The sequence below is a fragment of the Condylura cristata genome, unplaced genomic scaffold (genome assembly GCF_000260355.1).
Source record: "Condylura cristata isolate star-nosed mole 26May11 unplaced genomic scaffold, ConCri1.0 scaffold00007, whole genome shotgun sequence".
NCBI classification, from domain to species: domain Eukaryota; kingdom Metazoa; phylum Chordata; class Mammalia; order Eulipotyphla; family Talpidae; genus Condylura; species Condylura cristata.
Window position 1 is genome coordinate 48,786,576 of NW_004567108.1, and position 23,437 is coordinate 48,810,012.

Consider the following 23,437-nt stretch of genomic DNA (forward strand, 5'->3'; position numbering starts at 1 on the left):
GGCGCGGCAGACCTCTCCTGACCCGCCCGCTGCTCCCCTCAGCAGTGTACTTCGTCCATCTACCTGTTCTGCTTCCCTCTCTGTCTCTGGTGAATCCTCTCACCCTCCACATCTCTGGCCTGTACCCCAGTTCCCCTGAGGGGGGCAGCGGGTGGGTCAGGAGAGGTCTGCCTCGTCACGTGTATCTCCTCCGGGACAGGCGGATATTGGACTCACGCGGAAGTGGCTTTAGAATCGAACTCATGTGGAAATGGCTTTAGCTTCTTAGTGCTGTGCTTTTACCCGCTATGCCACCAGGGAGGGCCTGAGTAAATAAATAAATATTTTTAAAAATGAGTAATTACTGTTGATGAGGATATAGAGAAATCACAACAATTACAAATTGCTGGTAAAATATTGCACTCATTTTGCTAGTTTGAGAGTTTTTAAAAAAGTTAGAGTTGGTCATATTGTAACAGGTACAGGTTTCATGGACTCCACCCCTACTCTAGATGCTGGAACTCCAAATCCCATCAGTACCAAGAAGAAGCACGCAGGGACATGAGGGCGGAGCTGAGCAGCCAGGTTGGGATAAAACCGGACATGTGGGCTCTGGGGGGACCTGGTGGTTCACAGCTGATCGTTTTGGTGCTCAATGGGTTTTCAGCTTGCCAGTGGAGTCCAAGTCAGCAGAACTGGTAGTGTAACTGGGTGGTCCCTAGGAGAAGGGAAGTTCCAGGTTCCCTGCCCCCGCCAAGAAGGAGAGTGGAACTGAGCAGAGAAAAAGGAGAGAGAAGAGAGAAGGAGGCCAGATGGAGAAAAAGACGGAGACCTGAGGAAGCCACATGGAGCAGCAAACATGTGATGAAGAAACCGGGCTTGTTTCCTGACCCTGGACTGGTTAAGGCAGATGTGGGTGAGATACCTGTAGGGAGGTGACTATGGCAGTGTTTATATTGATTTTGATTTTGCTCTTTTCTTCTCAGATTTGTCTGGCCATTTCTGACCCTTTTCCATGGGTCCCGGCCAGAAGGTGCTTTAGTCTTGTGGCAGGCTTTCAGGCCTTGCTTTGGGCCAATCCCTTTTGGGTTGACTTTTGCCCACGAGGGGATGGGTAACTTCAGGTGTTTGATTTAGAAGTTACATTCTTTGTATTCCATATTGTATATTCACTGTATTAAAGTCACTTTTCATTAAAGCTTTATATGTTTTGTCTTGTTGCGGCGGATGGCAGAACCCACTTAGAGCAGGCAGGTTTTGGGACTTCAAGGGTGCCTCTCTCTGAATTGAGGTGCCCTATAACAATATGACCCAGCAATTTCAGTAGAAGTATATCTACAAGAACTGAAACATGTCTACACAAAAACTAGTACAGAATTATTCACAACAGCAGTATTCACAATAACCAAAATTAGTGAAGACAATGTAATTTTCATCAACTAATGTATATAAGCAAAATGTGGCATACTCTTCCACTGGACTTTTAACTATAAAAAGGAATAATGTACTGATAATACTACAATATGCATATTAATAATACAGTATTTAAAACAATCAGATACAAAGCTCACATGCTATATCATTATATTTATATGAAATATCCCAAATAAGCAAATCTATAAAGACAGAAAATAGACTCATAATTACAGAGGTTAGGGTAAGGGGAAACTAAAGAATTGGGAACTAACTGTTAATAGATATGAAGTTTCTGTTTGGAATAACACAAATATTATGGGATTAGATACTGGTGATATTTGAAAACTTTGAGAAAATGATAAAAAAAATCACTTGTCATCCATATTTTTAAAAAAGTGAACTTTATGACACATGAATTATATCTCTTAAAAGCATTTGTTAAAAAAAATAAGTGGTAAGGCCCTCTCTGGTGGTGCAGTGACACAAGCTATGCAACTTCTGTCATCAGACAGAGTCCAGATGGAGGGAAATGCTTTGAAAAAATCAGAATTTCCACACTAGCTCATGTTATGACCCCCCTTTTTTGTATAATCATCAAAATATTCCAAGCAACCATCAGTTTTCTACTGGACTGCCTTAGCCTCATAAGGTGCTGCCTGGCTCAGGTGAGCAAGCGCTGCCCTAGGACAGGAAAAGTTCGCTTGAAATCAAAATATTACAACTGGCTAATTAATATAAACAATTATAACAAAATTAATATTGTAAGACAAGGCAGTACTAGAATAATCAGAATTCTTTTACTGTCCGGAGGAGAACCCAAATCTCATCTGCTACTCTCTCACACAATCCTTCTATTCCGTTTCTAAAGAACTACTTAAGTTTTCTATTGTTTAGCTTTCAAATAAGGAACTTCACCAAAATCCTCTATCCAGCTTTAAGGAACTTTACTGTATCTCTTTGCAATTGAGCTCCAGTGACGATGACCTTACTTTATCCTTCTTCATATCTCCACCCAACCTCCACCCTAGTCCTCCACTTGACTTTACCCTCTAAGGTGTTGCAATGAGAATGAAGGTCATAAAGTAGCATTTAAGGTTTAAAGGGACTTTATTTTAGCTTTATTTAAAGGTTTAAAGGGGCTTTATTTAACTGTGATAAATATAATTATGTTAGCTTTAAATTTTATGAACTTATGTACCCATCTTAATTTTGATTTGAAGAATAATGTTATGAAGGGGGGGGAAGGGAGGGAAATGCACGGGACTAGGGTGCTGGCACAGGGGTGATCTGGTGATGGGAAACCCTCGGGGATTACAATCGAGATGGAAAAAAAAATGTGCAAAATGATGTAAAAATAAACTGTGTAATAAAAAAAAATTTAGTACTTAGCACATTGATAAAAAAAAAAAAGAAGAATGTTATGGTCTTACCTAAAGGTCAGTAGGACACCAAATTGTTAAAAAAAGATGATCCTGATCTCAGCCCAATTCATATGCTAATGTCATCCCACTGTTTGCTTGAAATGTATAAAATAAACCTCTGCTGAGACCACAGCAGGAAGACTTGCACTCAACTTGACTCCCATGTCTTCCTGGTGCCCGCTCCCCTTTTTCCCCCTTCCCCCATTTTTAGGAATCTCCACTCGGTGACAGCACTCCCACCTTGAGACCCTGCCTGTTCTGCCCCCCAATAATCCGTGATTGGGGACAAAGAGTCTCCAACAGTGAAGAAGGTAAAAGCACACCACTGCAAGCTAGCCATGGCAGCTTCAGTGCAAGTTTGATCCCTGGCCTGGGCGGCGATTCACATGGCACAGCAGACCTTTCCTGTCTTGCCCACAGTTCCCCTCAGCAGTGTACTTCAGGTATCTGCCTGTTCTGCTCCCCACTCTGTCTCTAATGAATCCTCTCACTGCCTCTGCACTTCTGGCTTGTACCCCAGTTCTGTATGCATAAATAAATAAATCTTAAAAATAATTAAATGGTAAAAATGATGTTTTGTAAAATAATTTAAAAGATAAAATAATTATTAAGACATTTTTCAAAATAAAAGTTTTACTTTTCTACATGGGCAATGATGTTTGCAGTGGGTAAAAATGCTTTTTTCCTACCATAAAATACCTGGAAACAAAGGCGGGCCAAACACTACACGACATACACTTCCACGACATCTTTAAAGATAGCACCCAATGCCACAATAGTGAAGGCAAGGATAAATAGATGGGACTACATCAAGTTAAAGAGCTTCTGTACAGCAAAAGAGACATTACAAAAAACAGACAGCCCACTAATTGGGAAAAAATTTTCTCACACAAAACCAGTGATAAAGGACTGATCACAAAAATATACAGAGAACTAATAACTCAACAAAAATAAAGTAAAAAACCCCACCAAAAAATGGGCAGAAGAGCTAAAAAGAGACTACTCCAAAGAGGAAATGCAGATGGCCAACAAGCATATGAAAAAATGTTCAACATTACTTGTAATAAGGGAGATGCAAATTAAAACCACAATGAGATACCTCACCCCAGTGAGAATGGCACATCTTCAAACAACTAGCAACAACAAATGTTGGTGAGGATGTGGAGAAAAAGGAACTCTCCTGCACTGCTGGTGGGAATGCAAACTAGTACAACCACTATGGAAAGCTGTTTGGAGGTTCCTCAAACTGCTAAACATGGAGCTTCCCTACGACCCAGCAATCCCACTCCTAGGTATCTACTCAAAACACACAAAAACACTGATTCAAAAAGATATCTGCACCCCCATGTTTACTGCTGTTTTATTTACAATTGGAAAAACATGGAAGCAGTCCAAATGCCCAAAAGTAGATGACTGGATTAAAAGATGTGGTACATATATACAATGGAATATTATTCAGCAACCAAAAAAAAAAAAAAAGAAACACATGACTTTTGCAACAACTTGGATGGAGCTGGAAAAGATCATGCTTAGTGAGATAAGCCAAAAAGAGAAAGAAAAATACCAGATGGTTTTGCTCATAGCAGGAGTTAATGGACCAGGCGAGAAAATAGTAAAAATAATGAACAGTCATATACCAGAGGCATTTTGTGGGGGTGGAGTGGGGAATGGGATCAAACGGGGTGGGGGAGGGAAGTGCACAGGACTATGGTGATGGCATATGGGTGACTCGGTGATGGGAAACCCACAGGGATTACAGTTGAGATGATAAAAAAAAATGTACAAAATGATGTAAAAATAAACTATTATATTATATTAAAAAAATGCTTTTTTCCTTTAATTATAACTCAAAGGACAAGCTGCAAGAGGAAATTGAGAACCAGAAAAATATCTTCTTCTGGTCCTTTTAATTTTCCTTTTGGTCATTCCTTCTTTCTTTCTTTCCTCCCATATTCTCTTCTTTCCTTCTTCAATAAGACAAATTTTTTGCATATACATAATAGATATGTATTCTATACTTGGATTTTAAGTCTACTTTTAAAAAAAGGGGAGTAACTTTTATTGAAAGAATTTATAAAATATCAAATGACACTTACGGATGGTTTCCAAGTTCCAATTAGTTGTATCAGATTTAATTGTACCATCTGCATTTTGAGCTTCCACTTGAATGGTGTAATTATCTGGTAGGGTTACTCTTGGATAATGAAAAGAGCATGAAACATGATCTTCACTTCTAGAATTATTAGTTGTACAATTATCACTTTTTTTCCCAAAAGAGCTTTAAAAGAAAAAGTAATTCAACATGAGTTTGGCACAGCTGTCATACATTTATTAAGCATACATTTATTATTTTCCCTCTGGCTTTCTCCAGAACTTTACAGTTCAGGATTTGTGCCTCTCTCTCCACCCCCAAGCAGAGATAAGTTACCTGCTTCCTGCCTGCCTGAGAACCATGGGGGCCATCTGGGAATGCTGTAAGCTTACCAGAAGCTGTATTCACAATGTATTTTTCCTACTATAAAAGTGACATGAACTCCAAATTCTAACCTTGAGAACTTATTTTTAAAAGGAAAATAAAAAGAGCATTTGTTGATTAAGATAGACACATATATGCAATTTTAAATGACAGTTTTTAATTTATCTATATTTAATGATCTGGTGGAAGGAGGGAAGGGGGATTATTCCTTAAAACACAAAAATAGGAGTAACTCTATGGAGGTCTCCAGATTTTCATTTTATAGGTTCTTCCTGTTTACCACTGAGACTAGAACTAAAAAGATTGGGAAAAGGTAAGTCATTTGGATCACAAATTATTGCACCTCTGTCATTCTTATTTTCTGAAGTAGCAAATCAGAGCCTACCTCCTGTTCTCATATAACACTAGGGTTAAGAGCAGGTATTATGTTGTTAAATGACTGAAAAAAATTACAAGTATATTTCACAGCATGTGACAATGATATAAAATTCAAATTACAGTGTTCATAAATAGGTTCTGTGGGGGAAAATCAGGTCTACTGGTTTATATACTGTCTACAGCAGCTCCTGGATAGTGTTAAGTTTGACAGAGCTGATCTCCCTCCAAGCCTAAAATATTAAGTAACTATCTGGCTCTATAAAACATATTGGTTGACCCGTGTTTTAAATCATCACTCTGACATATTCATTAATATATCAGTACTGCAAACAATATTGTTTTGGGTTGTTTTTTTTTTTTTTCACTTTCTTCTGCTCTAAAACATGAAAAGGATTTCACTTACGATACCAGTTACCAGTTTCCAAGGCATGGAAATGAATGTCTTTGAGATCTTGTATTTACAAACAAAACAAAAACTTAGAGCTACAGATTCCCTTTCTGAAATGGAAAAGGATAGAAGGTCATCTTCCAGTACTTCCCATCATGGGCTTCATTCCTAGGGCAACACAACTATTTTTACAACATCCCTGCACAGATTTACTAAGATATCTAGTTTTGGGTTAGAATTGTAATTTTAAAAGTATAATTTTTAGCCCAATTGAGTTAAAAGGGGTGCCTGAAGTTGTGAAATCTTAAGGAATTACTATCATGATGGGGTACTGTGGACCAGGGATCACACAGCAAATTGCTGGCAAACTGAGGTAAATCTGCCTCTTAGTTTACAATCCTGTTGAGTAGAGCTGGAGTTATGAAGAGTGAGCACTTTTATAACACATTTTGGGAGAAGGAGGAATATAGCTGAATACAGTAGATACACAGAATTCTCACTGTGCTTTAAACTGCTGGCTCCTCTCAGCCTTTTGGCAGCTCTAAGAGGAGGCTACACATGGGCCCACCTCCCTCCCTCTGTAGTTAACAAATGCTGTCAGCATGGCAGCAGGTAGCAGCAACATTACCGCAGCCTCTGGGTGTAAGAGTGAGTGACATTATAGAAGTAATCTGAATCATGACTGAGCCAGAAGTCTGTTTCCTTTCCACACTCCCATAGCACACAAGCTCCCATACTTACTAAGTCCTCTTAACACTGTACCATGTATACTTGGCTTCTTTTTCTGAACTCCAATTACAAGTTAAATTTTTCCTATGATAAAGGATGCAAGAAATGTTCTCAGGCTTAGCTGGCAGAACTAGGAAAAAAAAACAGTAACTTCAGTACATGACAAATATTCCCAACATTGCACATTTTGATGAAAACAGACTGATTAAAAGCTGGATGTGTTGGCTACAGCTTTCCTAATCAATACAGCAACTCTGGGCTTGTTACTTTTTCTGTAACTCTTAAAGTTTCTCAAAATCCAACTTCAAATTTTCAGAAATAGAAAATTGAAGACTAGATTTGCCACATACCCCCCAACCCTTCCTCCACATCCTCAAAAAACAAAACAAACAAAAAAAACCCCCTCATATTCTTATATTTCTAGAAATAAGTTTCCCCTACTCTAGAAAATACTCATTAAATTTCCCCCTAAGAAATGGTGGGAAAATGTTTTTGTTCACCAGAAAAATTCCCACCTACAAGAACTTTCTATAGAAAAAAAAAAAAAAAGATGTCCTCAATATCCCTTTCCCCTCCTTATGTTCATATTATTTTGATGTTGTTGCAAAATTAGAAGGGCAACATTGGGCAAAGGCCAATGGAAGGATATTCTAGAAGAAACTGGAGCCAGTTATGTAGGAGATAATTTAAGTAAAATGTGATAAGAAGACAGAGACAAAATATGGTAAAAGGCAAGTTGAGAGGACAAACGAACAGAGTTGATAAGAGCCATAATACAAATAATTAGTACTTAAAATAGAACAACTATTTGGGCCCTTCCTGATGTCACAATGGTTTAAACCATGGCACTATGAAGCTGTCTACAGCCACTACAAGCACAAGTTCAATCCCGACCCAGAGAAGTGACCTACATGGCATGGCAGAACTCCCCTGACCTGCCCACTGTTTCCCTCAGCAGTGTATTTCTGTCAGTCTGACTGTTCTGCTTCCCACTCTGTCTCTGGTGAATCCTTTTACCCCCATACCTCTGCCTGTACCCTGGTTTTTGCATAAATAATTCTTTTAAAAAAATAGAATAAGTATTTAAATAGATAATTGGGAGCAAAAACTGATTTCTGCAAGTGGTCAGGAGAGCTTTAACCACATGGAGATAAAGCAACATGCTGCTCAATAACCCCCAAGCCAAAGAGAAAATGTAAGCAGAATTTAAAAAAGCCTGGAAGACTACTAAAAATAGGGTGTAAGCTATAAGAATTTGTGGCTGCATAAAAGTGGGTTTAAGAGGGTAGTTATCTGCAATACAGGTTTATATTATGAGGCAAGAAAAATCCCAAATACACACATTAAAATTACACCTGAAGCTAATTGAAAAAGAACAAGGTGAAGACTTAGCAGAAGGAAGGATATAATAAAAATTACAGCAGAAATAAATGAAATAGAAATCAGAAAAATTAAATGATCAATGAAACTAAGAGGTTCTTTGAGCCTTTAGGTAAGCTAACAGAGAGAAAACATTGATAAATGAAAGAAGATAAACCACTGTAGATAATACAGAAAGGATCATAAATGCCTACTATGAATAATGATTTTTAGTTTTAGCATCTGTGACTATTTAACAAAAAAATGCAAAATTCTAGAATAGAGTTTACCAAGACTGACCAAGAGGAAGCAAAAAATTTGAATAGTCTAAAAAATTATGGAAACTGAATCAAGAAGATGTGGTAAAGCCACAGAGAGGACACTCTCCAGCCCTAAGGAAGATGCAATATTATAATTTACAGCAAAACAGAAGGAGCTTGGGGGAATTATGTGTAGCAAAGCAAGTAAGAAATATGAATACAGATACTCATTCATCTATGTAGTAAAATAAGGAATAAAAGTTAATGAACTGATGAACCAAAATAATTACAAGCTAGCAGTTTTACTGATCACCATAGTGAGATTTACAAGTTTAAAAGGGAGGAGGGAGAGGGCAAATGTCAAAGGGGTAGGTGGTGCAAAAAAATTTTTATTTTAAAATATATGATAGCCCAGGAAGAGCTGAAAAGACACTTCTCCACAGAGGAGCTGCAGATGGCCAACAGGCAAATGATAAGCTGCTCAGCATCACTCATTATCAGGGAGAGGCAGATCAGAGCCATCGTGAGAGGCACCTGAGGTGACCAGAGCCTGGACGTGCAGTTACTTCCACAGTGGCCCCCTTCCCTCCACAGCAACAGTCAAGAGCTGGACTTCATGTTTCTCTAATTCCAGGGGTGGATACAAACACTAAGAGGGGTCTACGCAGGTCTCTCCTATCAGCAATTTATTTTCAAATGGCTTAGGGGAAAAGTTTTTGGTAGAATGGTAATTTTTTATACATTTGGAATCACTTCAGAACTTAATAAGAAGCAGATGCGCAATACATACATGTTTTCCAACATGTACAAGTACCTAGTAAAGACAAATATTCTACTATAAAAGCCTGTAATCTGAATTTTTATCTTAGTAACATATAATAAAGTCACCTACCTGATCATTTTACAAGCATGCACAGTTCACTATAGATATAACTAACCCAGCTTTTCTTCTTGTATGTTTAGTTCATTTCTATTCTTAATATAATAAATTGTGCTGTGATAGAGAAAAAAAAGATAGCCCATCTCAACCAATTTTCATATACAGTATACAGTATACATGCCTGCCCATAGTAATCCAGAGTTCACAAATCCTGTTACCCATCCAAGTGTGTGCATAGTGCAGGTATCCCTTTGGTCTAAAATCAACAATACTTGTCCAAAGATGGCAATAAGAATCACATGATCCATAAAAGGACTAGGCTGACCTACCTGCCAGGCTGAATTTGCCGAGTAAAGGGAGCATCCACAACACCCAGGCCAACATTATTCCTGACGAGGCTGTGGGAGAGAGCTGAAAATATCCACAATCAGACTTCATTTGCTTCCTATCTCTTTCAACACATTTATTTCCAGCGATAAACAGATTCTAGGGATTTTGAGGAAGTCTTTTTTAAATTTATGTGTTAGTATTTTCACTACCATCACATTCACAACTACTCCATCAACAGTTTTATTTTGTCCATAATTTCTTTCTAGTATATAATACAGAAAGCCAGTCAGCCACCAAGAATATACTCCAGAAAAATGTACTTGCACAGATCTGAGGCCATTTTCCAGCTTTTGCCTGGATCCTGAATCCTCCAGCCAAACGGAACAACTCATAGTTTCACAAAACACCAGGCTTTATCTGTGCAGTTCCTTTTCCCTACAATGTCCCTTCACCTTTATTCCTAGCAAATTAATCCCTCTTTCCAAACTCAGCTCAAGGATAACCTTCTCGAACTTCCTTCTGATGTTATGTATTCAGTTTCTCTAACACCCTTGCTGAAACCCCAGATGGAGTTATCCAAGCAGTCCCTCCCCCGTGTACCCCCTATGGCACATATCACATAGAAACAGAAAGACAGTTAGCAGTTTTACCTGTTGGTGTCTCTATATACTAGGTGCTTCTGAAGAGTAAAGTTTCTCTCATTTCTCTCTGGAGGCTTAAGATGTAAAGCAGTACCTGGCATGTGATAAACATTCGATATTATTTGTAGGCTGAATTAGAGCCTAAGACTTCTGGCTCATCTCATCCCAGGTGAAATGGCAGGATAGTCTAAGGCTAAGTAAAGCAAAAAAAAAAAAAAAAAAGTCAAATGTAAAAGCAGTTCCTCTCTCAGGAAGAAATAAATTGTGCTACATTCTCATCTGACAAATCATTACAAAGTGGGGGGTGGGGGGGGAAGGTTTTCAACTAAATAAATCATTTGAGAAAAGTCACAATGCAACATTTCTGGAGAAAACCACAAGACAAAATTTCCTTATATATAAACCCATTGAAAGACCTAACTAATTGAAAATGCCTAAGGTATTAGTCAAAATGAGAACTTGGCTCTCTAATAATAAAAAATACCATCAGGAAACAATAAAAGCCTGATTACAAAACAGCAATAGTTACCACCTGCTTTCAACAGCACTATCTATTGTTTCAAGAAACAACTGTTTAAATACAAAACTTAAAAGGAAATTCTGTAATTTCTCAATGAAGAAAATATGCTCTTTAAAAATTAATCATAACATCAATAAATTCTTAATGCTTAATTATTCAGAATGTTGTCTAAATTTCCTCTACCTCTTAGCCAACTTAGCCTTTAGCCGTTACTGGATATAAGAATCAAGGAGTAGCACTCTCTAAATAACCTCCTTAAAAGGAAACCTTTCTCTTGGGCAAGCCTGTTTCTAGCACCAGGAGATTGGATCTGGAGGCAGCAGGGCTGGCAAAGATGAACAGGGTGAATTGACTCTGAGATCACTGGCACAACCACCTGAGCCCCTGCCAAAATAGCTAGTTGCTGAAACATTCTTTTGATTTATGCACTTTCTCAAAATAGTGAATTTGTTTCTCCAACTTCTCTCTATATACATATATATACCCTTTTCTAGCCCCAGAATGTACCTACTTCTATTTTTTTTAACCCATTTAGAAACTTCTTTTAATTCATATTTTTCTTATTCTGATTAAATCTTAGATCTCGGAGCATCTCTCACTTTTCTGCACATTATAGATATATTTAATAGTTGCAAGTGTCACTCCTATTTTTAAAAAAAAGCAACCTCAGACTTTTCATTCTTGGTGATTTTAGCTGAGGCTGGCTCACAAAGACAGCACCATTTCCCCGTTCATAAAGCATTTCTCTCTGGAACCCTCTTGTTCAGTAATTGGTGTAACAGTGCATCAGGCACTTAAACCAACTTGGTGGTAAGAAGTTCCCATTATCTACAAGTCCTAAGAGCCTATGAGTAATGGGAGGAGGCCCATGAAATATCTATAAAAATAATGATGCTGACAGTTTCACTACTGATTAAATAGTTACAGATGCTAAAACTAAAAATCATTATTTAACAAAAGTTTTGTATTTGTAAAATTTTATCAATAAATGTTGAATAAAATACTAATTTACAGGGGCCTCCCTGGTGGCTCAGCGGTTAAAGTCTCAGAGCTATCAAGCTATGGCCAGCCACAGCAGCATGAGATTGTTCTCTGGCCAGGGAGCTGACCCACATGGAGTAGCAGACTTCTCCTGTCTCTCCCGCTGCTTCCCTCAGCAGTTTATTTCAGTCAACCTGCTTGTTCTGCTCGCCACGCTGTCTCTGGTGAATCCTCTCATCCCCCATACCTCCAGCCTGCACCCCAGTTCTTATATGCATAAATAAAAACAAACCTTTAAAAAGTAATTTATAGTCATTAATTAATGATCATTAAAATTAGCATCTCATGTTGTAGAATTAAAAATAACCTTAAAAACTCAGGAGTATTAAATTATATCTAGAAATAAGGAATTAATGTATTTGTATATATTATTTAATACAACCTTAAAATTCTCAACACAGTGAAAATTCCATGAAGGACTAAAAGACTCTTAGAATATACAGTAATGCCACTCAACTAACTTGCGGTGTCTTATCTCTAAAGGTATAAACCTGGGAACAGCTACTGTTAGTACAATGACAAGACACAAATCAAACAATTTTGCTGGCTCTAGGCAACAGCTGGCTCCAGAGGCAAAAGGGAGTAAACAGAGGACATACTGCCTCTGCCAATAGATGCTAAACATTTAATCATGTAAAATTATCCTGCCTCCTCAGTCCCCCTCATTACTGAATTTCTGGATTAACAGTATCAATCTTTCACTGGTCTATAAAATGTAGACGCTTCCATTTTCAGGCGTGTTATGACACTGATAAAGGTTTTTTATTTTTCCTCTAGTAACATAAACTTTTATTAGAAGAAACTACCTATGATTATAATTCAATTACAAAGATAAGGAAAATAAAACCTTGCACCACCCTTTGGTAAATCAGCTTCTACTCAAGGTTGTATCCTGGATGCCAAGTTTCATCTCATTTCACCTAGACAAAAATTTGCATGGTGACTTTCCCAAGGTTGGTCCTACTTTCATTCATTCATTCAACATATTGAATGCATAGTATGGGGCTGGAATTTTTTTTAATACTTTTTATAAAATTATTCTTCATTTTGTACATTTTTTTCATCTCAGTTGTAATCCCCATGGCCTTTCCACCACCATTTCACCTATGTGCCATCACCATAGTCCAGTGTACTCTTCCCATCCTGGTTCTGATCCCATTGGGACTGGGAATTTTAAGGGTGGACAAGGAAGAAAGGAGTAAGTTGTATGGACAGCACCTGAGCGTGAGCCTCAGATCCTATCAACAGTGGGAGAGAAAAACCAAACAGCAAGCTCCCAGCCTCCTGCAGTCCCTGCAAATTTCCTACCCACTAGGAAGAGTTGATTTAGCTTTTCCTTTTAATGATCAAGTAGAAGGGCCCTCTGTTTACATTCTCTGTTATAAGTAGATTTGGAGCCTGCATTAATAATAATAGCCTTATTTTTACAAAGCACTTTTAAATCATTCATATTATTTCATTTGATCCTTGTTGAAGTTGAGGTAAATGAGGCAGATAAGTTTTGGTTGAGTAATGAATCATATGAAATGGTAAGTCTACAACAGTCAAATATTGACAATTCAACTAATAGTATCCTTTCTTTAGGGATGAGGGAATTGATTCTGTATCTTGTACAAAATGAGACATTGAAAGGACATTTGAAGTCTATATTTTTAGGTGCCAACTACCTTATATAAAGAACATTTTGATACACTCAGCAACAAGACAGAAGCACAACCATGATGTGAGAGTGAGTCTACAAAGCACTAATTACATGACAAAAATATTTTGTAGATTATCTTCCTTCACAATATAGCAATTGCGGCTCAGTGATATTCTATAACCAGTCCAAAAATCAGATCCTTTGTTAAGTGGCATAGCTGGGGTTCATGCTCATGGCTGCCTTATTCTAAAGCTTAGACTCTTTCCACAAAAATCAAACTGTAGCTAATATTCACTGTCAGTCATCCTGGCATAAAGAGTACACACAGGGGTTTTCTCCTGGCTCTCCAAGGTCTAATTTTCTCTTAAAGTTTCCTAAAAGATAAAGCCCTTATTGTTCATATATCTTCCCCAATCCTGAACTTTGGCCCTTGTAATTCTCCACCCACCCTTCCGTATTTCAAAATACTGACTGCTAAAAGATTAGATCCCCTTTAACTAGCAGCAACCAGTCTAACTAAGAAGTAATCCTGTGGTAGGCTCTGACCCATAGTTTTACTGAAGAGAACAGGGAAAAAGAAAACCTTTCCCTAATGGAAAAAGAGGCCTATTTTACAAGTTTGGATTATCAGATTCTTCTAAACAGTATGGTACTCACCTGATGTGTGGGTGGTCCCAGGTGTGCTGCTGATTCAGCGGAATGGAATCACTGCTGCTCTGTCCCTTGTAGCACAAGGCAGGACAGAGAGAAAATATGGAATCTATCTATATAAAATGTGAATACTGATTGCCTAGGGGTCCCTGTGCTTTTAAACTCTACCCCAGTCAGGGTGACACTCACCCACTTATGCTGGGAAATGGAGTGCATTAATGTAACCACCACCAACAAAAACAAACTTTAGCTTCTGTGAAACCACACAACTTTACAGGAAAAGTGCCATAAACAAAGGAATGACTAACCTTTAATTTTTCTATTCAGGAAGTCCTTACAAATGTGGTAATGGGTGAAATGCTGAGAGTATCTTTGGCTTGAAAAGAGAAACATGTAATCATGTACTTATCTTTAAACAAAGGAGATGAAGAAAATACTGGTAGCTAAGCCAACAAAAAGGCTTCTAATTTTATTTATATCTTTAGGAAAGCTTATTGAACTGAAAGGCAGGGACCCTGGCTAAGTCATTCATTTAGAAATATATTATGGCTATTAATGATAACAACACATGCAGCACTTCCTGTGTGCCAGGCGCAGTATGAGGAATTTAACTAATCTCAAGTGACTTCCATTAAACAATCTGATGACATCAGTAGCATTTTATTTAATTTTTAGAAATAAAGTATGCTTTTTATTCCTAGGCAAGAAAACAGAGGTCAAAACAATTGAGAAATTTACTCAAAGCAGCCTCTTCATTTCTATGAAGCAAAGGGTTACTTAGATGAGTGTGTAACAGAGAGCAGAGTGAGACAGAACTGACTGAACAGTAATGAAGACTCTTACATAAACTAGCACCTGAGGTTGGAGTGGGAGAGACTCAATCCTGTGTTCCCGCCTTTCAATCCATTTCCACAAACATACTTCATTGTGCTAGACACTGTGGAAACAAAGCTGAGTGAGGTAGAGCTCCACCCTGGAAAAGTTCACCACTTAAGTGGGAAATCAGACATGTAAGCAAGGTGCTATAAACCAGTGCAGCCAAAGAGGTGTGTATAAAGTGCTATAGGAAATGGGAAAGGGGAGCCATTAATCCTGCTTTATGGGATGTGGAGCCCAGAAAATAATAAAAAGGCACTTTTTAGCAGACCATTACTTGGAAATGTACAAAATTATGAAATAACAAGTAATGGCACCTGGGGTGAGGCCTAAAAGTCCTTAGCTAACTCTTGTAGAGTATGGAATAATGGACCCTCACAGGATATGTCCATCTAGATCTTCCCAATATGAACTTATTTGGGTCTCTGCAGATGCAATTAAGTAAGAATCCCTAGATGTAAACATCCTGGATTTGTGTGGCCTCAAATCTGATGGCCAGTGTCTGTAAGAAATGGAAGAGGAAAGGTACCTTGATTTTGGATCTTTGGCTTCCAGAACTGTGAGAAAATGAAAGTCCGATGTTCTTACCATTGATGTTTGCAATAATTTATGGCCACAGCTGATACTGGTTACACACTGAAATAACATCTTTAATACATTAAGTTAAAATAAATTATCATTAATTTTACGTTTTCTACTTTTTAAAAGGAAGCTCCTTCTGTTATTTCTATAGGACTTTTGTTACTCTAGAGTTTCAGTCTAGCCTTGCTTTCTCTTCTCTCCTAGTCCTTTGAAAATCTTCAGTTATAAATTATATTCTCAAAGCTTACAATTTTTATGTTACTTTAATTATGTCACCCATGTATCATGTTATTCTAAAACTTAAACAAATAGCATTTATGATTATGTAATCAGTAATCACAACAGAACCAGATAGTGTTTTGCACACGTAGAAAGAGATGTCCCATGTTTCTCAAACTAATGCAAGATTTAAGTCTGTTTTGACAATCAAAATCAGTTGAGTTACCTTTTCCTTAACTCTCGATTCCTTAAAATTATGTCGTATTTTTCTTCCTATTTGGACAAGGATTTTTTTATTTTTCCTGAAGTTATTTTGTTTCTATTTTCTTGTTCACCTGCCGAGCCTCTTCACCTTCACCTAATACTAAAATCACCCAAATTCTTTTTATGCTTTGTTAAAGTAAATTGATTTCATTTTTGAAGGCTCTTAGAGAGAGCTACGACGAGGTTCTGGCAGCAGGGGTGCAGATATGGCAGGGCTGGCTGAAAACGTAGCAACAGATTAGTTTCTCGAAAGCACCCTAACTGTGAAACAAAGTCTATACTGGAGAGATCAGGATAAAGAAGAGGGATGTGTGTGTGTTATCTCCAAATTGAGGATGGGTGTGAATGGAGGTTGTTTAGAGACCCTTTCATGTCATGGTCTCTGTTTCCCCATTGCAGCAGGACCAATGGCTACTTGCTAAGGCTCCAAGGACAGCAGTAATGTCACCAATCTAAATGAGAAGATCCAGTCTCTGGTGACTGAAAGCTAACAGCCCACCAGCGGAGTTCAGTAAAGTCCAGAGCAACATCTTCATTAAGGTCTGACAATGGAGAAAGGGGAGCTCAAGTGCCAAAGCACCTTTCTCCCAGGGCTTGGGGTCAGGTGAGGTTTTAAATGTCTGTGGGGCACAGAGTGTTTCTGTGTCCCTCATGTTATGGGTGGGGAATAAGGAGCTCAGGAATTTCTCAATTACCTGCCTGTATACAAGTGGCCTATCTGATTATAAAGTTAAGTCTCCATCTGGACAAAATTTCTAGTATTGTAAAGACTAATGAATTATATTCTATATAACACACTATAAATGTAAATACTAATATAATTAATTGCTAGTACTAATACAGTTCTTAGTATTGTAGTATCAAAATTCAGTAATATAATACACAAATTCAGTATCATAATTATAACCTTTAGGTTGCTTTAGTCTCTCTTTCTCTGAGAGAGTTAATTTAGGCCAGTTATCTATGGTTTCAACTGTTTCAGCTGTCAGTATTCCTCTTCCTGCCAAAGAGTCATATAACTTTCCAAAGAAGCTCTCACAAATGGACTACATTACATTTTCATGCCAACCACTAATGTAATAATATGCTTTCTGGGAAACTACAAATCTCTCAAGCAATTACCCCATCAATTAATCTTCAAAAATGTTTCTTTAAAACCCACAAATGGAAAATATAATTTGTATTTTCACATAACTAATTCTACAAATACTAAAAGCCTTTTCCACATCATTGTATCTAGAAAAAAAAATAAAACATGGGAAACCAAATTACAAGGATAATCACTCTTTTCTTTAATTGTTTACTGGCTGAGCGCCCATTTGCTCCAGAAGTGTTTTTCAAAGTGTAGTCCACTACATGAACATTAACTAAGAGCTTGTTTAGAAATGCAGATCCTCAGGCCTACCACTAGCTCTGTTCCAGTTTCCCCATGCCCCATCCTGCTTGCTGCCCCACCCATTCACAGGGTTGATAAATACACCTTGTCCTAAAGTAAAGCACCACAGGGAGTTCCCCAAGACCAAAGAAGTCCTGTCATGTTTTTGTGCAGCTAGACATTTGGCACTATATTAAGCACTCCATAAATATCGTGATAAGAATAACAGATCAGTCTGTGCCTTGCAAATCTCAAGCAATCTTTCATACCCAAATTATGTGTGATCTATAGCTGCTTCTTCACTCTAAAAATCCACTCACTTATAGACAGGTAATACTTTTAGTTACACCACATAATTTCATATTTGCATATATTTCAAAACCACCACCATGATAAGTCTAATTAATCTGTAACCATACATTACCCACAGTGTTTGTCTTTTTCTGTTTGCTTCATTTCACTTAGCAGAATGCCCTTGAGGACCAACCATATCAGCACAAATAGCAAGGTATTCAGCAGAATACCCCAAAATGTAAGTATGTATGTATCACACTTTACTACTGAGGTATCACTAGTTTGTAAGATTATGTAATTTTCAGGTGTACAATATAATTCACTACCTTACAAACGATCACCACCAAAATCTAATTTCCATCCTTGATTACACTATGACATCCTTTACCTGTTTCACCTAGCCCTTAAGCCATTTCCCTCTGATAACAACTAACTTATGAATTTCAATTTTGTCTAGATTTTACTTTTATATTACAGGGAATGAAGTCTTCCTGTATTTTTCTCTTATTTCACTTAGCAGTTCTACAATGTATATATACCACATCTTCACTATCCATTTTCCATCAATGGACACAAAGCTTGTTTCCCTATCTTGGCAACTACAAATAATGCTACAATGAACATAGGGGCACATGTATCTTTTTGAATTAGTGTTCTCACAGTCTTCAAATAAATGCTCAGAAATGGAACTGCTAATTCATATAGTAGCCCCATTCTGAATTTTTTGAGGAAACTCCCATGTTTTTCATGGTGGTTGTGACAATTCACAACTCAGTACAAATGTTCCCTTGTCTTTACATCCTCTCCAACACTTGTTACTCCTTACTTTTTTGATACTAGCCATGCTAAAGTGTTTTTGATTAGCATTTCCTAATTAGTAATGCTGACCATCTTTTCATATGCCTGTTAGCTATCATTATGTCTTTAAGGAAATGACTATCCAGATCTTTTGACAACTTTTTATCAGATTGTTTCTTTTCTTTTTCTTTTCTTTTCTTTTTTTTTTTTTTTTGCTACTGAGTTGTATTAATCCTTTAAATCCTTTATAGCATTTGGATATTAACCTATTAGCAGAGATACGAAGATATGATTTGCAAGCATTTCTCCCATTCAGTAGGTTGCCTTTTATTTTGTTGATTTCCTTTGCTGTGCAGAAGCTTTTTAGTTTAAGGTACCTCCACTTAATTATTTTTGCTTTTGGAATCAGATTTTAAAAATCACCACACCAAGACCCATGTCACATAGGAGTTTTGTGGTTCAACCTCCATGTGGGAGGTTGAACCCACATGGCACAGCAGACCTCTCCTGTTTTGCCTGCTGTTTAGCTGTGTATTTCATTCAACCTGCCTGTTCTGCTCCCCACTCTGTCCTCTGGCGAGTCCTCTTAACCCCCACCCTCTGGCCTATACCTCAGCTCCTATATGCATAAATAAATCATAAATAAAAATAATATTTCTATGTCTCTCTTAACAACTCCTATGTATATGTAATTGATTTAAAATGCTTGAGATTTTTTTCCTTAACCACTTTAACCTCTCTATTTATATTCCTAACTTATATGAAATTAATTTTTCATTCATTGGAAATTTTATATCTTACTGAATCAAAAGCTAAATTAATTTATGGGCTTTTCTTTCAATTCTAGTAATCTATTTTCTGGAAGTACACAGGATATGTAAGGAGAAATAGAGTAAAGAATAAATTTGTGAGTGAGACCTATCATAAAGTGAAAAATGAGAATTGACTTAAAGCACACATAAACATTTAAGGCCATAGAGGAGCAGAGAATAAAGGTCTAGGTGCATGTACTATTAATACAGGATCCAAACACAGCCAATATTATTACTGATATGCTTATTATAACAACTATCAGCAAATGAGCCTTTGCAAGTTAGAGGTGGAGTCAGAGACCACAGGACTCAACTAACAACTGAAACAATTTTGAAAGAATGGGAAAACAGTTGGCACAGAAAACCATTACATCTTGTTATATGTATAAACTTTAAAAGCTGCAAGGTATTTATGTAAGTATAAACATTAAGTTGGGACAAAGGTCCTTTTCTTGGCAGATTTGTGTGCCTTCTTCTCATCTTGTCATCATACCATGTATCTTGCTGCTGCTTTTGCAAGAAGCACTCTGTGAGTCTATGCTGTGTGCACTTTCTGAAGTACAGCCTTCACCTTTGAAGTTATTTCTTTGTATGTTTGTGGAATATATGATTGCTGATTCAGTGTTATAGATGTTATAGAAAACTGGATACAGACTTCTGCTTAAATGTCAAAATTTCTTCAACCTTGATAACAAAAGCACAGCCTGATTATACTGAACTTCCTTGAGCCCAAACAGCTGAGGTCCCAAGGGAGTAAGTAACATGGATTTGAGGGGGGCAAGTGCTTGCAAGGTGAGACAAAATATACAACTTGTTTTACTGTTGAGCAAGAATATAAGAAAAAACTAGCTGGCACACATTAGGTGGTCAGCCAGACTTGTAATGAATTTTTAAAGCCAGTGTGGGTTAGTGCATCTATTTTAAATAGTTGGGAGACTAGTCACAAGCAAGCAGTTTACCAGAGTCCCCCATAAAATGTGCCCCAAAAAGACTAGGAACAGGGTAGATGACTGCACTCCTCACTCCCCCACCCTCCATGCCTCTCCTAAAGCAACAGCAGGATGTGCTCAGTTTGCCAATGGCAAAGGAGAAGGATCCTTTCAATCTCAGATCACAGAGGTGCTTCTGTAGGAGGAAGAAAAGCAAAAACCACCTACCTCTGGGAGAAGGGAGGAAATTCTCTCACCCCAGGACACAGGAAAGAATCCATTTGCCACTGGGGAAGAGTTAAAGCAAAATCCCTTCACTCATGGAGCAGAGAGTGTCAAGTCACCCAGGCCCAGGATCCTGTGCTTCTATCCAGAAGAAGTCTAGTACCACCTGCAGAAACAGGAAACCCTCTCTAGTCTAAGGGCAATTACAGACACAGGGCAAAGTCTGCTTGACAAGGGGAGAAAAGGCAGAAATGTTCTCCATGTCCAGGAGCACACATCCTGTATAGGAGGACTTAGGTTGATGAGGACAGTCACATGCCTAGCACTAAGCAGCAACTACAATCTTCTGCTGAGGGCGAGAGACCTTGCCTTGGCAGGCAGGAACAGAGAAAGGAAAGTACAAGAACACTGAGAACTATTCACTCGCATCCCAATTTCTACTCTAAGCACAAGGAAATCTCAGCCTATAGTACACTTAAGCCCAAGGCCAGCAAATGCCCTACCAAGACAAGAGTACTCCTTCCAGGCACAAATAATATTTGAATCTTTATGCATGAACTGGCCTTTCAGCAAAATTTCTCAACAGATAAAGTCTCCAACTTAGAAGTGACTCAGATATTGAAACTATCAAATGGGAACTTAGAAATGTAATGGCCACACTGATAGCTTGGTGAAATATTTAAATGGTGTCTAAAAGGTTTTTCTCTTTATACACTGTTCAACAGGATACTTTTGAGATGTTAATATTCCACACCCTTATTTTTCCATTCTTTCCCATTACAAGAGGCCAGGATCCTTATTATTTGACTCAGGAATGTGAACAGACTGGAAATGTCCGCTTGAAGTCAATGACTCAGTCTAAAGTGGATTAGGTTATACTAATGGAAAAGGTACTACAGAAAGGGAGATGAGAGTGCCTGGAAGGGCCAGAGGAAGAGGAAGAAAATCCCCACCCATCCCCAGACTAAGGGGAGGTCAAGGAATTGTAGTTTGTTCTAAAGGACTTCCCCAGAGCTTTGGGGGTGTTTACAGCTCTGAGTTTGTGTGTTAGTGAGAATGATCTCAAAAAAAACACCCAAAGTCAAATTTTCTGCCATTCGATTTGATAGGACTGCCAGATTCAAGCTGAATTTTAAAGTTGTGATAGAATATTAATAGCAGTCATACTTAAAACTCTTGTTCTAAATTGTGTATCATTCATATATTTTGTATTCTGTGACAGAGGACTTCTAAAATGTCTCCAATGATATGATCTTTTGTTATTCATGCTTTTGTACAATGTTCTCTTCAGTGTGGGTTGGAACTAGTGAATCACTTTTAATAGAATAGAGCAAAAATGATGACGTCACTCCTGAGATCAGGTTTAAGATTTTAATTTGTCTTCTGCATACTCTCTCAGCCTCTGGCTTGTTCACTCTGGTGAAGCCAGCTGTCATGTTGTAAACTCTGCTGGGGAGAGGCACATGTGACAAGAAACCCACAGGGCAGCCTTTGTATTAACAGCTTCTAAGAAACAATTTCTAAGAAATCAGATTTTGCCAGCCATCACTTGAGTAAGCAGATCCTTACCACACAAGTGATAAGGTGACTATATTTCAACCAATATCTTGACGGTAACTTTTGAGTGACCCAGAACTAAGGCCCAGATAGCCACTAACCCACAAGAATAATGAAATAATGTAATTCTTGTTCAATCATTTTTGGGTTTATAGATAACTAAAACAGATTTGAAGAGGAATTAGAAGAGACGTACCATCTATTTACGGTATTTCTGAAGTCCAATCATCAGTTCTTAAGTAGGTGTGCACATCAGAATAACCCAGGGTTGAGAATGGAAAATGTAAAATATAGTAATAAAAGGGGAAGACAGTCCATTTTATCTCCATAGAATTCCAGTATCAAAACCTCTGATTCTGTGCATGGCAGGTGAGGTTGTTTTGGCCTGTCCAAGGATTCTAGCTATTTGTTATAAAAGGACTCTAACCTGTTAAATCCCTTATGTATTCTTTCAGGGTTCTTCAGTTTCCTGCTTCTACCTAATGTTTGGAATTGCTATCCAACTCTACTGAAGACAAATGACAGTGAAAAGGGACACCACTGTGCTAGCATCAGAATCCCCCAATCCTTGTTCCTGGACAGGTTTTTAGCTTTCAGATTTTGAAAAATTGTTCTAGCTGGATCTTGCAGAACCCCACAGAACATCATGTAGTTTAATTCATTTGCTCCGCCCTGACAAAGCTTATGACACAGTGCATGACCTGGCAGAGTAGAGAGTTTATCTCCTAGGTAATAAATCTGGGTGACTTTTCACACCTGAACATGAGTTATCACAAAAGCTTTGCCTACCAGAGTAATTTCACTAGCAGAACACTTTTCACGCCTGAACATGAGTTATCACAAAAGCTTTGCCTACCAGAGTAATTTCACTAGCAGAACACATTTTATGTGTTCTCTCTTAATATCTCATAAGTAGTCTGACTCATGAGCCAGTTAAATGGGTAAAGTTTCATTTCAGCCATATGACGTACTTCCCAAAACTACTAAGCAAGATTTCCAGTCATTCCCAGAAAGGTTTGGCATGGTCAAAGGTTCTAGCAATCTCTAGAAAATGTAAACACCAGTGAGAGAGGTTAGAAAAGAGAACCTAAGATTTGATAGGTGTTGTTAGACTGTGTTGACTATTACAGGTGACTTAGTCTTGGGAAGCTTTCATAATTACATATTAGGTAACCATTTAAGAACAATGGACCAAATCATAGGATTCCTGCTTCAGAGTGTCTCATTATATTCCTTTTTGATTTTATACTTAATATCCACGATTCTTGGGTTAGGAAGATCTAAAATGGAGATACCAAAGGCTTAAATCTGCCAAATCTGATGTAAGCACTGCTTATTAAGACAAGATGACATAAAAGTAGATTACATTTTAACACACTGAAGGTTTTTTGATAC

General features: G+C 37.8%; 1 protein-coding gene across 5 annotated transcripts in view; it reads right to left on the bottom strand.

The window, feature by feature from the left end:
* IL31RA (interleukin 31 receptor A) overlaps positions 1 to 20,558 on the bottom strand; it is a 48,206-nt gene extending 27,648 nt beyond the window's left edge. The window contains exons 1-5 of one of the 5 annotated variants that reach the window (XM_012721869.1): positions 20,489 to 20,558; positions 10,267 to 10,351; positions 9,616 to 9,697; positions 6,800 to 6,917; positions 4,913 to 5,094 (exon numbers count right to left, since the gene is read on the bottom strand). In XM_012721869.1, the coding sequence (XP_012577323.1) occupies positions 4,913 to 5,094; positions 6,800 to 6,917; positions 9,616 to 9,670 (355 nt within the window). In that variant the 5' untranslated portion in view covers positions 9,671 to 9,697; positions 10,267 to 10,351; positions 20,489 to 20,558. Of the gene's footprint in view, positions 1 to 4,912; positions 5,095 to 6,799; positions 6,918 to 9,615; positions 9,698 to 10,266; positions 10,451 to 14,117; positions 14,234 to 20,488 lie in introns of those variants that run through there. The other 4 variants (XM_012721868.1, XM_004678462.2, XM_012721870.1 and 1 more) reach the window with 4 other exon arrangements.
* Between the last annotated feature and the right edge of the window lie 2,879 nt (positions 20,559 to 23,437).